Raw genomic sequence first — 16,472 nt, forward strand, 5'->3', positions numbered from 1 at the left:
TTGTGCTAACACAGGTGTTTATAGTCTATGTGACAGCTACTTTTCTTACAGCAGGTACCCAATTAATGCTTGTTATATGAATGAAGAATGACTTGCCTAAGTTGGCATTCTGGGGTGTCGACCTGGGTGCAGCATTTCAGGGCTGGGTTTCCCTGAGCAGAGCTGTCTTCGTAGCAGATGGATGGACCCTGTCCTCAGACAGCCTTATAAAGAGCATTACCAGCTCCACTCAGCTTAGCCCCACTCGGCTCCTGCAGTTGTTATAAGGGTTCATGTGCTTTCTGATGGAATGAGGAGAACAGAAGAACAGTCATAGACTGTTTAAAAATATATATTTACTAAAATGTATTTGTTTTTAATTCCCAAAGCTTACAACCATCTTTTCATCTAGTCTGTGAGGTACAGTATACAGCAGTGATTTTCTCTCTTTTTTATAAAGTGAAGAGGTTCAACTATCCAGGGAGTCCCATCTATCTTGAAAACTGTAATGGCTTTGGTTGGATTGCATCTTCAGTCAGTACCCTGCCATGGCTTAATCAGTATTTTAAGTGAATGAATCATGTTTCCCTACCAGATCATTACGAGTAAGCAGTAAGTAATAAATAGAGAACATTAAGTATTGAACATTATTAAATTCAGTTTTTTGTTCTGCGTAGAAGAAAGATGAGGATAAAGGAGGGCATTAAGGCCATGAAGAACTTTCCGGACAGCCAAGGCCATCAGATGATTCTTCCTGCAGGCAGTGCCTTCTGGTAGAAGGAGCTCAGTCTATCAGAGAATTAACCAGAAGCCTGAAAGCAGTCCTGTGTTTCTGCCTTTAATCAGCTGTCACTTATTCTCCCCCCAAGAAAGGGAAATAGGTCCCAGCAGTTGCTGCTATCCATCATGAATAAAATGAAATCATTTCATTAAAAATTTTTATATGAATGTGCAAAATTGCCAACTAGGAGTTTAATGGGAAAAATAAAAAAATGTTAGTGTGTCATCATCCACAGAAGAGATGATCTTCATGTATTCCAAAGGCAGAAAGGTGAGAAAAATGATCTAGCTTGTTCTCTGTCCCTCAAAGACAGAAGAGGTCGGGGAGTCCAATGGATGACGCTCCTGTAGATAAGGCACAAAGCAGGAGAGCTAAGGGTGTCCAGGTTCCATGCCCTACATCACCAAGAACCCTTCTCCCTGCCTTGAAATCTTTGGAAATTCCTGGTTTGAGTCACAGAAATGCATTGTCCTGGGCTCAGCAACCCTGCCACCCCTGTTCTCGCCATTCTCCCTTTGGTCACAGCAGCTGTCTTAAGACACAAGACCAGGCCTGGGCCCCGTGCAGACTGGCTGAGAAGAAGGTTGCTGCAATGGCGTCCGAACTCCAGGGAGCAAGTGCTGGCTTCAGCTCAACATTCCCAGGGGCTGCGAACAAGGGGGAGGAACAGCCATCAGAAGAAAGGGCCACTGGAAGTACAATGTCTGGAAGAGGGAGCCCCATGTCCCTCCAGCCTCAGTGCCTACACATTCCTCACCAGCTAAGCCACGCTGAGAAGTGGGTAAGCTAGGTAGTAGCCCACAGCAGAGCCCAGGACCACACCAAGGAAAATCCAGGTGTTGTAGGACATTACGGCCAGCATGATGAAGTAGCCGATGACCACCTGGACGACATGGATTAGAGACTGGCCAAAGTGACACAAATACCACCTAGATAAAAAGGAGAATCAAGTTAATGCTGGTAATGAGCTAGAAGCTGGGAGTTGATATCAGGGAGTAGAAAGCTATTGAGTTATGCGACCAGATTATTTATAACTTGTATGCTTAACCTAGGAGAGATTTCTTTCTGCCCCCAACCCCCACCGCCAGAAAGAACTCAAGAGATTTCTTTTTAAAGAGACATATCTTCACTACATTTGGTTCTGAGCTTCCTGGCATCCTAGGCGAAGGGGAAAATGATAGGATATATAATCTATCTTTCTGACAAGGAACAAGAGATAATCATCAGTAATGCATATTTTCCCCCTGAATTTACTTGGGAGGCAATATGACAATGGAAAGAAAAAGCATGGACAATTGGGCACGGTGGCTCACACCTGTAATCCCAACACTTTGGGAGGAGGCCGAGGTGGGCAGATCACGAGGTCAGGAAGTCAAGACCATCCTAGCCAACATGGTGAAAACCTGTCTCTACTAAAAGTACAAAAAAAAAAAAATTAGCTGAGCCTGGTGTTGTGTGCCTGTAATCCCAGCTACTTGGGAGACTAAGGCAGGAGAATCGCTGAACCTGGGAGGCACAGGTTGCAGTGAGCTGAGATTGTGCCACTGCAGTCCAGCCTGGTGACAGAGCTAGACTCTGTCTCAAAAAAAAAAAAAGGAAGAAAAAGCATGGACTTAGGTGACATATCAGTTCCTACCTCTGCTACATACTGAAAGTGGCCTAGACAAATGTCTTAACTTCTCTGAACTTAAGATTCCTTATCAGTAAAACAGGAAGAACACCTCCCTTGCAGTGCAGTTGTGAAGATCTGAGGTGCTCATGTAGGGTAGTTAGTGATGGAGCAGGCAGGCTTATTAAGCACAGGCGAGGCTGCGGCTGGACAGAGGCGGAACAGGGACCCTAAATGGTTGCCTGATTCGAGTGGGAAGGGAGAAGAGGCGAGCTTGTCTTCCTCTTCCCACCAAGTGGAATATATTGCTTCAGGACAGCTGCAGATCCCCTCCTGGATATGGAAGCCTAGCTACACATGGAACTGGTGAGATTTGGGGGCGGGTGGCCACCCCTATTGCTAGATAGGGGCCCACATCTGAAGATCACAGTTCCCTAAAGAAAGCCTCTGAGAGGCTGTTCACAGAGAGTGCTTTCACCTGGGCATCAGGAGACATAAGCTCTAGTTCACTTGACTATGTGTAGTCCCTTTGGCAAGTCGTGGTCCTTCCCTGGGCCTCGCTGTCCTCTCTCTGAAGTGGGGCTGATGCTGTCTGGGCCAGCCTATCTCTCAGGGTGAATGTGAGGCCTCTAATCCTTTCCCATACCCACTGCCCATACCTGTGGTGGGTTCTGCTGACAGGGGATGAATCTGAGCCTGCAGACTCCCCATCTGTCTCTGCGATAGCCTGCTGGCTGATGCAGGTAGGCAGGTTCACCAGCACCTGGTGGAGCAGCTTGGCTTTGCCAACCTTGATGCCTTCATATAGCACAGCCAGAAGCAGGACCACCAACACCGAAAGGGCCATGCCTGTCAAAGGAGGCAGAGTTGTGGAGACCTGGCCAGGCCGCACTGTTTCCCTTCCAGCACCTCCACCCGGTCCATGGAATCCACTCCATCCACCTTTCTCTTGCATCTTCTTCCCCACCCTTGCTGAGCTCCAAACTTCTTCACTATCTTCATCTTCACCAGACCTTTCTTAGTAGGATTGGCCTATTGGAGTGTGGCTCTGAGATCAGGAAGAGAAGCTGCCTGAAAAAGCCAGGGGCTGAGGGGGAAGAAGCCTTTTGCCATCACCCCAGCCACTCCCCCTGCAGGCTGCACAAATCTGTCGTGACTTCTTGTTAAGGGCTGACTACTGCAAGGTCCTATTTATATGTAAGTATGCAAAAAAAAGTCTGGAAGGAAAGATAAATAGCAGAAGAGTAATAGTTATCTCAGCAAAGTAGGATACAGGTGGTTTGTATGACCTTGCCTAACCTTCTAAGGTTTCTTTTATACATATTACCTTTATAATAGGGGAAAACCCAGTAAGTTATTTTATAGAAAATATCAAGTGCTTATTAGAGCTGCTATGTAAAATTAACTGCCAATTACTACTTCCATTTCACTAAGAGGGATAATAATTGGTCCAGCTAAAGTATTTTATTGGACTCTGCGACATAATAAGAAATATATATCCTGTTTCTGCCCTGGTTTCCAGGCACACGACTTCTAGAACCCTTGGAAACTCTGAAGTGTTGTCTTTTTATATGCTAATGAGATGACTGATGGCTGGGGTCCTGGATGGGCTCTGGACGGGGCTGGTTGCCAGGGGAGCCAACCTTGTGCTTGGAGGTTGGCACTTTCAGCCCCGCTCCCTACCTCTGGGAGGAGAGAGGGACTGAAGGTTGAATTGATCACCAGTGGCCAATGATGTAAAAAATCATGTCTGTATATGATGAAGACTCCATAAAAACCCAAAAGGATGCAGTTAGATAGAAGGAATACGTTCTTGCAGTTAGATAGAAGGAATAAGTTAGATAGAAGGAAATTATAATTAACTGTAATTTATTATATATTTCAAAGCAGAATTATAATATTCCCAACACAAAGATAAATGTTTGAGGTGACAGGCACCCCAGTTACCCTGATTTGATCATTATATATAGGTATCAAAATATCACATGTACCCCCAAAACATGTACAGATATTATATATGAATGATTTCTTTAAAAGGACAGGATTTGAAAAGCTTCTAGTTGCTGAACACGTGAGGGTACCTGGAAGGTGGCAAGCCCAGAAAGGCCCTGGAGGCTCTGAACTCCTTCCTACATGCCTTGCCCCATGCATCTTTTCCACCCAGCTATTCATTGTACTTTTTTATTTTTTTGAGATGGAGTCTCGCTCTGTTGCCCAGGCTGGAGTGCAGAAGCATGATCTCTGCTCACCACAACCCCTGCCTCCTGGGTTCAAGCGATTCTCTTGCCTTAGCCTCCTAAGTAGCTGGGATTACAGGCACCCACCACCACACCTGCCTAATTTTTTTTTTTTTTTTTTTTTTTAATTTTAGTAGAGACGGAGTTTTACCATGTTGGTCAGGCTGGTCTTGAACTCCTAACCTCAGGTGTTCCACTTGCCTCAGCCTCCCAAAGTGCTGGGATTACAGGCATGAGCCACCGCACCTGGCCCATTTGTACTCTTTTTTAACAAATGGGTAAACTACTTAGTAAAGTGTTTCCCTGAGTTTTATGAACCAATCTAGCAAATAATTGACCCCAGTGAAGGTGTTATGGGAACTCCAATGTATAGCCGGTTGCCCAGAAGTACGGGAGAAAACCTGGGACTTGCAATTGGTGCCTGAAGTAGGGGGCAGTCTTGTGGGACCGTGCCCTTCACCTGTGGGATCTGCACTAACTCTGGTCAGTGTCAGATTTGAATTGAGTTGTAGGACACCTAGCTGGTATTAGAAAATTGGTCACTGGGGAAAGCCCACACATCTGGTCACAGAAGTGTGTTGAATGTAAGAGAAGGAAAAACAGTAATTAGCTGGGTGTTGTGGTGCACGCCTGTAATCCCAGCTACTCGGGAGCCTGAAGCAAGAGGATCGCTTGAACCTGGGAGGTGGAGATTGCAGTGAGCCGAGATCGCACCACTGCACTCCAGCCTGGGTGACAGAGACTCCATCTCAAAACAAAAAAATAGAAAAAGAAAAATCAGTTTTCTTCCCACCCCAGTCTCCCTATACCCCAATTCTCTTCCTCAGAGCAACCTCTTTTACTCAATGTGTATATCAGCTTCTGTTTGTCCAAATGACAGCATCCTATCTACACAGACTCTTCTGCATTTGACTTCATCATCCAGTTGTACCTCAGTTCACTTCCCCGGTGGCTTCATCATATCTGTGATAGATTATATTTTCCAAAGACAGCCATTCCAATATACCCCACCCCACATGTGAGGAACTCTTCAAAATGACCGTACTTCTAGCTGCTGTCTGACTATACTGCATGAGAGACCTTCCGTGAGGACCACTCAGCTGGGTCCAGTCAACTCACAGAACCTTGAGAGAGAATGATAACGTGACGTTTCAAGCCACTGTTTATCAGCAATAGATAACAAGAAAGAGTAACCCATTGTAAGGATGACCATAATTTATTTAATCTCCACTTGCAATAATGAGCATTTGGGCTATTTCCAGTCTGTTTTTAAGATGCAGTTATTTAAGTTGAAAAATAACTTCTCCATGAATTAGTGCCAGACTCTGCTTTTTCAAGTCAAAGGAGTCCCTTTCAAACTGGTGTTTCATCTACTGCATCTGCTGTGGGCTTCTGAAGTGGTGCAGAAAAATGAACACAGGATATGAGAGGTGCCAGGGGACACTAGGAGGCCTTGATCTAATTGTGACTCTGATGCATACTTACTGTGTGACCCTGCATGAGTCTCTTCCTGTCTCTGGGCTTTAGTTTCTTCCACTGTAACAGAGGGAAAAGCTGCCTCCCTGCCTCTCTTGGCCTTTGTGAGGATCAGTAGGATAATGGAGCCCTTTGTGACCTGAAGGGGAATCGTTGCAAATGGAATGATAAAAGCAAAGTTCCTGCTCAGTGTTTATGCCAGAGGAGCCAGCCTCACTTAAATGCCCACAGAGAATCAAGAGAACCCAGATTCTCCATTGCCTAGTGCTACAGAGCTTTCCAAGCTACAAGTTTGAGCTCCCCAATTCTTACCAGCAGGACTGTGGACACTCCAGAAATCAAACAGAAGCACCACTGTATCTGAGAAGATGAAATGCATCTGAAAAAGAAGGGAATCTGCATCATAGGGGTTCGGGACAGAGGAAGTCACGGTCTCTAATGCTCTCCAGCAGCCTCCTCTGGGAGGACAGAAAAATGGAGTCACTAGAAGTGCTGGAGGGTCATCAGAAGTCATCAGGACCAACTGAGGCCATAAGGAACTGAGACTTGCCCAGGAGGGTCAGTAGCAGAGCTGTAATTGAGCTGGGCCTGCTCCATATGAAAGTAGAGGTGTGGGCCAGGCACAGTGGCTCATGCCTGTAATCGCAGCACTTTGTGAGTCTGAGGGGGGTGGATTGTCTGAGGTCAGGAGTTCGAGACCAGCCTGGGCAACATAGTGAAACCCCATCTCTACTAAAATACAAAAATTAGCCGGGAGTGACAGCGTGTACCTGTAATCCCAGCTACTTGGGAGGCTGAGACAGGAGAATCGCTTGAACCTGGGAGGCAGAGGTTGCAGTGAGCCAAGATCGCACCACTGCACTCTAGCCTGGGTAACAGAGCAAGACTCTATCTTAAAAAAAAAAGAAAAAAGAAAAGAAAATAGAGGTCTGGGAGTGCCCATCCTCACTGGACCACTGGCTTGGGATGTGACAGTGTCCTTAGACTATGTGAGAATGTCCCCTCCATGCGTTCCAAGAGCAGCTGCCTCTTCTTACTCCCCGGGGCTCTAGCCATTCTGCTCTGGCTCCAATGTGATGGGAGCCTGGAGTCCTCTTTGTCCTGCTGAGTCCAGATAGATCCCATTGTGTTTATCGTGGAGGGGCCCAGAGGCAGCTGTCTTCAGTCTGTACTCCACATCTGTCCACTCATTCACTAAACATTTGCCCTGTTCCCTGTTCATGTGCCCAGCGTTATAGAGGTATGTTAATGTCTCTGACCTTGGTTAGTTCACAGCCTTACAGGAAAGACTGCAGGTAAACCAGTGTCCCTGGAGTGCCCATCAGATGCGTTTTCAAAGGGTGCTTGCTCCACCCCATGTTCAGGATGGCATCATGGCCTTTTTCTACATCATCTCATTTCAACGTCACAACAGTCCTCTGTATGACAGGGACAATTAGGTCCATTTTACAGGAAGGAAAACTATGGAAACTAGCCTTAAAGAAGTAATTTGCTGGTGGTCACAAAGCTAGTAAGTTGGCAGAGCTGGGATTCAAACCTGAGTCTAGCTGGATTCCAAAGCCCTGGACATTCCAGGACACTGTGCTTCCTCCCAGTCTCCAAGAGGGGAGGGTATGATAGGAGCCGGATGGCGAGTTTAAGCACCCACACCAGGCTTAATGACTGTTTGGAAAGACGAGGGCCCAACAGATCTATCAGTCAGTTCACCCTCTCAGGGAATGGAAGGCCCCCTCTGGTCCCCAGGTAAGCCCTCTGTAGCCAGCACAAGCAGTTCTGCAAACACTGTCAGTGCTTACCCAGCTAAGGAGAGCCTGGCTGAGTTGTAATCAGCTAGCGGAAGCCTTTGCCTTCTAAGACAAGAGGCAAATATTAGGATCCTTGAATGTCGGCACTAGAGGTATCCTCAAGAGTTTTTAGTCCCATGGCTTTCAACTTTTTTCATCAGGGAACACTAGCCAATTTAAATCTTTCTTGTAATTCCATTATATAAAACACGGGGCTCTGGGTGAAGATGGGAGAAAAATCTGAGCTCTTCTGAATCTCAGTTGAAAAATGCTGATCTGGCCCAACTTCAGTCCCTTTCCACCCCTTCTCATTTCCAGATGAGGAAAATGATTACAAAGAAGGAAAGTGATTTGCCCGACTTCCTTAGAAGCGTGGTTACTGGCTGGGCGAGGTGGCTCATGCCTGTAATCCCAGCACTTTGGGAGGCCGAGGTTAGCAGATTATTTGAGGACAGGAGTTCAAGACCAGCATAGCCAACATGGTAAAACCCTGCCTCTACTATAAACACAAAATTTAGCTGGGCGTGGTAATCCCAGCTACTTGTAATCCCAGCTGCTCAGGAGGCTGAGGCAGGAGAATCACTTTACAGTGAGCAGAGATTGTACTACTGCCCTCCAGCCGGAGTGACAGAGAGAGACTCCGTCCCAGAAAAAAAAAAAAATCATGGTTACTCTCTGTGTTCAAGGGAGGAAGATAAGGAGACTATGGGTTTTCGTGAAGGCTGTGGGGGCCATCAGTTCCTAGAGAAAAGGAGTTCAGGCAGAGGCAAATGTCAGTGGTGGGTGGAAGGATGGGCAGATTTGATTAGCTGCCATTTTGACAGGAAGCTGTGCCATGTGGGTGTCCCGTGGCCTCCCAGAAACCAGAGCCACAAACTTCTGCTTGCAGCTGACAGCCCTAAACCACAGGCCTTGCATGTTCTTGCCGCCTCCAGTCGTCCCCTTCTCAATATTTAGGACCAAAGGAGATGGTAAAGAATAGCAGACTGAGTCTAGGATTTGGAACAAAACAGATTTGTTAACCAGGGCCTGCCTCTCTCTGGCCTCAGTTTCCTCCAAGGGGAGCTGGGAGAAAACCCTGCAAAGGCATCCATACACAGTGACACACAGAAAGGGCTCATCCCAGTGCCTTTTCCCCATACATGTTAAAGCTGGAGGGGTGTTTCTCAGAAGTGTTCCATGGGAGAAGCACAGGATGCTAGGAGGTACTGGGAGAAATGGATTCTGTGGTCAAGGGAGTTTGGGAGAGACTGGAATTGGTCAAAATAAGATTCAACAGCTTTCTGCACTGCCAGAAGCCTGTACCTAAAACTCTCTCCTACCCTTTTTTTTCTTGCTGAGTGCCCCATAGGAGAGAATCTCATAGACTCTCCTCTAGGAAGTGCTAATCTAGAGCAACCCTCTTTTTTCATACTTGGGAGGGAAATGACACTTACTATTATTCTGTGCCAGGCACTCTTCTAAAAATATTACATGTCTTAACCCAATTAATTTCAAGGGGGATTATTCTTACCTCCATTTCATAGATGAGACTACAAGGCAGAGAGAATTTAAGTAGCTTACCAAGTTGCTAGCTAGAATTTTGCCTGGGTGGGCTGGCTTTAGATTCTGTGCTCCTAACTGCTCTCAATGCAGCCTCTCAGGGCACCACAGGAAGTCCAAGGGCAGTTGTGACACACCCAGGGTCACACTGTCAGTTGGTGGCAGCCTCATGACTGGATCCTGGGTCTTCTCACCAGGCCCTCATTTGGCAAGAGGAAAACAGATGCTACAACGCAAAGAAGAGCCCACTTTCTTGTGTAATACTAGACAGAGATGAGGGCTGTGCCGTCTTTCAGTTGTTTTAACATTTCAGGAAGATATGCAAACAGGAGAAGAAGCAGATATGGCCCCTTTGGGACAAAATACAGGAAGAAATTGGGGAGAGGAAGGAAGGTATGAGAAAAAGCCTCTGTGCAATTGGGATAGTCGTGCTTAGCCCCCCAAGGATGTTCAGCCAGCAGCTGGCCCGTATTTCCTGAGAAAGACAAAGAGTGCACATGAAGTAAAGGAAACAAACAAGGACCAGTCTGGGGATGGAAGAGTAAGGCTAGAGCCCAGGAACGGCAGAGGGATAACAGGATGAAAAGGCAAAGAGGAAGGGCTGGGAGGGAGGAAACTGGAGTGGATCACAGGTGTGGATGACGATGCTGTTATTGCCGAATCCGCAGAGGCAGAGTCAGCCCCAGGTGAATCACTGGGAAACCACAGGCCAGTCATGAGCTCCACACTGGCAAGTGGCTTAGTGTGGAGGGACAGCAGCAGCTGCTTAGACTCCAGGGCCTTATTAAAAGGGCTGATTCCTGGGCCTCCTCAGGCCCCTAAATCAGAGTCCAGGGGCAGAGCCACAGGAGGCAGGGAAGACATAGATTTTCACCAGCACCCTTCAGGAGATTCTGAGGCTCAGTGCACTTTGTTACAGCTTGAACAGAGTCAGCAAGGCTAGTGGGTAGGGATACAGTTTATAGAGCTGCACTGCCTGGATCTACCTCCCAGCTCTGCCAGGAACCAGCTGCATGGCCTTAAGCTGCTGACACACAGAAAGCCCCCATGGACCTCAGTCTCCTCATCTGTAAAATGAGGATAGGCCTCTAGCAACACTTTCCCTTGGTTTGGCCTCACTTTTACAAGCTCCCAACCTGAGCTCTATCTACTCTTTTCCTGAAATCTTGTAAAAGAAAAAAGTGGTAGCCTGGGAAGCATGGCAAAACCCTGTCTCTACAAAAAATGCAAAAATTAGCCAGGTGTGGTGGCATATGTCTGTAGTCCCAGCTACTGGGGAGGTGCTGAGGTGGGAGGATCACTTGAGTCCAGGAGGTGGAGGTTGCAGTGAACTGAGATCATGCTACTGCACTTCAGCCTAGGTAATAGAAAAAGACTGTCTCAAAAAACAAAAACAAACACAAACAAACAGTGTGCCTGTATTTCCGGGTTGGATAGGGCACCCCATCTATGCATCTCCTCTCAGACTTGGACACTGCAACTTTGGGTTTGGTAGAGGCCTGGGAATAACCTGGCTGTTCTACTCCCTGCACTCAGCCGTCATGCCTTTCAGTGCCAAAAGGGGTCTGACTTGTTTCACCAACCCCTGCTTGCGCCTACCAAGGGACTGAGCTCACTGGGGACCGTGGACAGAGAAAGAAATGTGAAAGCATCTTATTGGAAAGAACAGCCACGCAGCTCCATGTCTTCTGGGGCCTGCATGTGCCTGCACCGTGTTCACCTTCCATTCATTATGCATCACTCCCATGATGTCTCTGCAAGTGCCTGCTATTACTAACCCCTTTCAATTAACATGGAAGACACAGAAAAGGCCCACTTATCTCCCCATAGTCACTCAGCAATCAGGTACCCAGAGCCAGAGATCTTTCTGGAAAGCCTGTGCTGGTTCTCAAACTTTAATGTACAAGTACTCTGGGTGTTTCTGGGATAGGTGTTTGTGGGGATCATACCTTGAGAAATCATCGGAACCGTGATAGTCTCCTGTCAACCAGTGGGGACTGGTCAAGTAAATTATATGACAGCCTCAAAATGAAAATCTAGGCAGTCACATCACAACATGATAAAAATCATGTTGAAGAGTTTAAAAATAAGAATAGCTTCATCCCCCCACCCCGCCACAATGGCACTAGCTCAGTGTGAAAAGCTGACATAGTACCGAAAAGAAAGTAAAAATTCATTTTGAGTTCTGCTATTCAAAGATCTCTCCTGGTTTTTGTTTTGTTTTGTTTTGTTTTTTTGGGACAGAGTTTTGCTCTTCTTGCCCGGGCTGGAATGCAATGGTGTGATCTCCATTCACCGCAACCTCCGCCTCCCGGGTTCAAGCGATTCTCCTGCCTCAGCCTCCTGAGTACCTACAGGCATAAGCCACCGTGCCCTGCTAATTTTTGTATTTTTAGTAGAGACGGGATTTCACCATGTTGCCCAGGTTGGTCTTGAACTCCTGACCTTGTGATCTGCCCGCCTCGACCTCCCAAAGTGCTGGGATTACAGGCGTGAGCCACCAGGCCTGGCTGGATCTCTCCTGTTAGGCTTTCAAAAAGAACGTTTGTTGACATAGCAAAATGTTCACACAAGATTGATATACGAAACCAAGCAGGTAAAAACAATACTGTAAAACTCCATTTACACTGGAGATGCCCTCATTCATCCTCAGCAGAAGCCTCCAACACTATCTCTGCCAGGTGGAAGTAGGGGTGGCGCCCATCATCCCTTCTGTGAGTCCATTTGGTAAAGCAGATGGCATGAATGGAATGTCTCTAGTAGCTGATTAATCAGTCAGGGAATTTCCATAACTGGTTTCCTTCTATCATCCTTGGGCCTGCGCCAATTATCTTAGGAGCCCAAAACAGCCCAGACATGTTTTGCCATAGACCTGAACACCCACAGAACAGAAAGAATAATTAGAAAGGCTTACTTTTGTTGTGCTAAGTCTGTACAGACTCTGGAGATACAGAGATGAATAGGACAAGTCTTTGGCCCTTAGGGAGCTACCTGTCTATAAGGGGAGACAGATAAATGAGCAGATCATCACAACAGGGTGTAGGTCAGAGAAACGGAGGCACAGTGGAGCCCCCTGGGGGTGCTGAGGACCAAGCCACCTGAGAGACATCTGCCCTGGCGAGATGTAAGAACAATACTGTAAAACTCTTTCTCTGAAGCCAGAGAAGGAGGAGGCAGCTGGGAAGATGAACTGTATGGTGTGTTCCGAGCTCGAAGTACCCACAGAGTCTGAAGCCCCAGAGGGACCAAGACTCACCTGTCACTCAGCTCTTTCTACTCTTGTCTTCTTGCTAGAGGAAAAGATTGAAATCAGCGTACCCTGACTTGAGAGAAGCCACCTGGCTACAGTTTTCGATTAAAGGGCTTTGTGGTCAGATACGCAAGGGGCAGGGCCCTAATCTTGTTTTCCTACTTGGGATGAATCTTGGCCTCTGACAGTTTAGCTGATTTGTGCTTTTTTTCAGGGTGGGGCTGTGGTGAAGGAGGGAGCAACCCCTGCAACTTGTTTTCTTCTTTATTTTTTCATCTGGGGTTACTTACACTTTGAGAAAAGCTTCCTTATTTGTAAACAAGGATTCAGAAGGAGATGAAGATCCCAGTGCTAGACTGACTGGCTGGGGGAATTTCGCAAGTGCTCCCCATCTATTTCCCTTTTTAGAGGATGGCTGATTATTTGACTAAATAGCCTATATAGACTTCCTGTTTCTTTTTTCTTTTCTTTTTTTTCTTTTTTTTTTTTTGAGATGGAGTCTCATTCTGTCACCTAGGCTGGAGTGTGGTGATGTGATCTCGGCTCACTGCAACCTCCACCTCCTGAGTTCAAGCGATTCTCCTCCCAAGTAGCTGAGCCTACAGGCGCACACCACCACGACCGGCTAATTTTTTGTATTTTTAGTAGAGATGGGGGTTTCACCATATTAGGTAGGCTCGTCTCGAACTCCTGACCTCAGGTGATCCTCCAGCCTTGGCCTCCCTAAGAGCTGGGATTACAGGCGTGAGCCACTGCCCCCGCACCTTTTTTGTTTTTTGTTTTGTTTGTTTGAGACAGCGTCTTGCTCTGTTGCCCAGGCTCAAGTGCATGGCTCACTGCAGCCTGGAGCTTCTGGGCTCAAGCAATCCTGCTCATCCTCCTGTCTCAGTCTCCCGAGTAGCTAGGATTACAGGCGCCTGCCACCACTTGTGGCTAATTTTTGTAGAGACAGGGTCTAGCAACATTGCCCAGGCTGGGCTTCCTGGACCTTAAATTCTACGACATTTTTCATGGGATGAAGAAAATGATATGACTTCTTCAAAGACGAAAGAGTCTTGCAAGCTGTCATTCTCTCCAGCCCAGGTGAACCCTACCAAGAAAAACAGCTTGTCCGAAACACTATTTTCTGACTCAAAGTGTAGGGAAGCTGGAAAGTAGCTGGGTCTGTTTTATTCCCTAAAGAATCAGGCTGCAACTTGACAAGGGCAGGGCCAGGTCCGGGGCCGGGGGTGTGCGCTCGGTGTGCGCGCGGGGCTGTGGGCTGAACTGCGCTGGGGCTTTCCCCTTCGTGGAAGCCTTACCCGGCTGTCTTCAGCCACGCGCCCCCATTCTCAAGCCGCGCCACCGCGGGCGCTCGGTAACTGCTCGCCTAGCCGGACTGGATCTCAGCAGGAGGGACAAATAAAGAGGAAAACCCCCAAGGCCGGCCCACTGTACCTGCCGCATTCCCCCCAACCCTGTTCCGGCTGTTGGCAATGCTGCCAACACACCCCTCACCAGCCCCGAGCCAGCGGCCGCGAGGATTCGGGGTGCCCAGGTGGCAGCTCCAGAAGACCCCGTCCCAACCGCCCACCCGCGTCCCCTCCTCTCCGCAGCGCCCGGCACTTACCGCCATGGTGAGCGCGCGGGGCCGGCGCCAGGGCCGCGTCCGCTTCCTCGGGTCTCCTCGCTCCGAGTCAGTTCAGCTGCCTCAGCTGCTGCAGCTGCAGCCGCCACCGCCGCGATCGCGATCCGGGCCGCGCGGATCACATGGTCCGGGAGAGGCGGCGCGCGGGCGCCTGGGAGTTGTGGTCCCCACGCGCGCCTCACCCCGGCGGCCTCCCACGCGCCCCCTGGCCGGGACCCACGCGCCGCGCCCCAGGTTCCCGAGGGCTGAGGCTTGGCCTTCCCGGAGTCGCAAGCGAGCAGGGCCACCTGCTGCTAATGTCTTCGCCCTGGCTGTTTGTCTTGGCGATTATGAGAATGTTTATTGCTCATGGTAATAAACTACCCCAAGCGTAACATATGTTGAGTTGAAAATGGAAAAGTCCGTGCTATGGACACAATAGCAACAAATTTGGAGTAAATTAAGTCAATTATGCCCCAGATTTTTAATGTAGTCATTATAAGATAATTATATTTTTCTTTTTAAAAAACAATTTCCAATCTGATAAGCCAAAAGGAATACACACATGTAATTTTGTTTTTTCTTTGATTACTAGTGTGGTAAACTATGTTTCTTACTGCTACTTCCATTTCTGTGTATTGCCTGTTCATTTCACTGATCCAGTTTTTTGTTGGGGAGTTTCTTGTAGCGTGAGGGAGTTTAACGGTTATTGATTCTTAAGCATGTTTAGTAACTCTTTGCCAATCAGACTATGAGAAAAGAGGCTCCTCAGAGAAACCTTACTAAGGACGGTATTAGCAGAAACCCTGAGCCTGGAGCTGACCTCAGTTCATATCCATAGCCATCAACTATTGGCTTTGGGACCGTAGGCAAATACTCTGAACCTCAGTTTTCTGGTCAGTAAAATGAAAATAATAATAAAACCTATGTCATAGGGGTATTGTAAGGATTAAATGAAAACATACATGTTAAATTCTCAGCATGTAACCTGGCAGTGGGAACTGGCTCAGTAAATGGTAGATTCCTCAAGGTCACACAGCTTTTAAGATCCTCAGTCTGAAAGCTAATGGGGGTTGGGAGCAGTCAGGGACTGGAGCAGCTTCAGGGAGAGAACATGGTCCAAAGCGCTGTGATGAGGCTGCAGGGGGACAGTTGCTGCTGTCGGGTTTACTGGGTCATGGGGAAGCACTGGGGAGAGGGGCTAAGGCTATCTCTGAAGCCTCTGGGTTCCAAGAGCTGGGAGGGCTTTGGGTGTAGCTTTTCACCTCTCTGGGCCTTAAATGGGAAGCAAGAGTAAGATGATCTGGCCTTTACATGAAGTGGGCTCCGCTGCACCCCGCTCCCCGGACCTGCACTGAAGAATCTGCAGCACAGCTTTATTCATTTGACTGTTTTTGTTGGCTTTGTCACAATCTGATAACCTTTACACTTACTTCTAACTTCCTCGTGGATGTTTTGGTTACGACACCTAGCCCAGAAGTCCTAAAATGCCCGATTTCTTTCTGTGCCACCAGAGACACCCCTCCCCTGTCCCCCAAGCAGAGAGCTTATTGCAAACCACGCGATCTTAGATCATAAGATCACAAAACAGCCGCCCAAGCCTGGGTCCAGGGCAAGAGATTCTTTCTGGATTCTGTGTTTTGACAGCTCAGGCTGAACATGACCCTGTTCATCCTGGGTGGCTGAGAACACAGAGGGTACTCCCCCCAGTTCTTGTTGCATGATTCCTCGTCTCCAGGGAGCCAGGACTACGCTGGTGCTCCATTTCCCTGCTGGGGAACTTCCCACTGCATCCAAGTTCCAGCAGAGAGTCCTGAGGAAGACAGGGAACATCCAAGTGCTTCTGTGCCTGAGAGTCTGGACTCCCCATCCATCCTCCTCTGATGGTTCTGAAGCCTGTTGGGGCGTGGGAGGACATGGACCAGCCAGCCCACCTGGGTAGGAAATAGGGGTCTATTAGTTTCTTATGGCTGCTATGACCAATGATCATAAGTGTAGTGGCTTAAAACAACACATATTTATTCTCTTTCAATTCTGGGGATCAGAGGGATGAAGTCAGTTTCACTAGGGTGAAATCAAGGTATCAGTAGGGCTGCACTCCCTCCAGACACTCTATGAGAGAGCTTATTTCCTGTCTTTGTCCTTTCCGGCTTCTAGAGATGCATTCCTTGGCTGAGGTGGGAGGGGCTTCCTCCATCTTCAAAGCCA

At 47.9% G+C, this 16,472-nt stretch overlaps 1 protein-coding gene across 4 annotated transcripts; it reads right to left on the reverse strand.

Moving 5' to 3' along the window:
* Positions 1-315: 315 nt before the first annotated feature.
* Positions 316-14,421, reverse strand: SLC31A2 (solute carrier family 31 member 2). Of its 4 annotated transcripts, XM_017530359.2 has the most exons (5): positions 14,268-14,421; positions 6,395-6,461; positions 3,029-3,218; positions 1,518-1,689; positions 1,078-1,407 (listed from the first exon to the last, which is right to left on the reverse strand). In XM_017530359.2, the coding sequence occupies exons 1-4, from the start codon at positions 14,271-14,273 to the stop codon at positions 1,521-1,523; spliced, it is 432 nt and encodes a 143-aa protein (XP_017385848.1). In that variant the 5' UTR covers positions 14,274-14,421; the 3' UTR covers positions 1,078-1,407; positions 1,518-1,520. The 4 variants fall into 4 exon arrangements, with proteins under 4 accessions (XP_037595123.1, XP_017385848.1, XP_037595122.1 ...); XM_037739195.1 differs by having other exon boundaries at positions 316-1,689; XM_037739194.1 differs by lacking the exon at positions 6,395-6,461 and having other exon boundaries at positions 3,029-3,586; positions 14,268-14,318.
* Between the last annotated feature and the right edge of the window lie 2,051 nt (positions 14,422-16,472).

Source organism: Cebus imitator, unplaced genomic scaffold, assembly GCF_001604975.1.
Source record: "Cebus imitator isolate Cc_AM_T3 unplaced genomic scaffold, Cebus_imitator-1.0 Scaffold64, whole genome shotgun sequence".
In the NCBI taxonomy this organism is placed as follows: Eukaryota; Metazoa; Chordata; class Mammalia; order Primates; family Cebidae; genus Cebus; species Cebus imitator.

Excerpts from the sequence above, each read along its gene's own strand:
- SLC31A2 (XM_037739194.1), bottom strand. The coding sequence starts at position 3,324 with ATGCAAGAGAAAGGTGGATGGAGTGGATTCCATGGACCGGGTGGAGGT. Across the intron at positions 1,690-3,028 it reads GTCAGCAGAACCCACCACAG|GTGGTATTTGTGTCACTTTG; the intron begins GTATGGGCAGTG and ends CTTTTTATCTAG.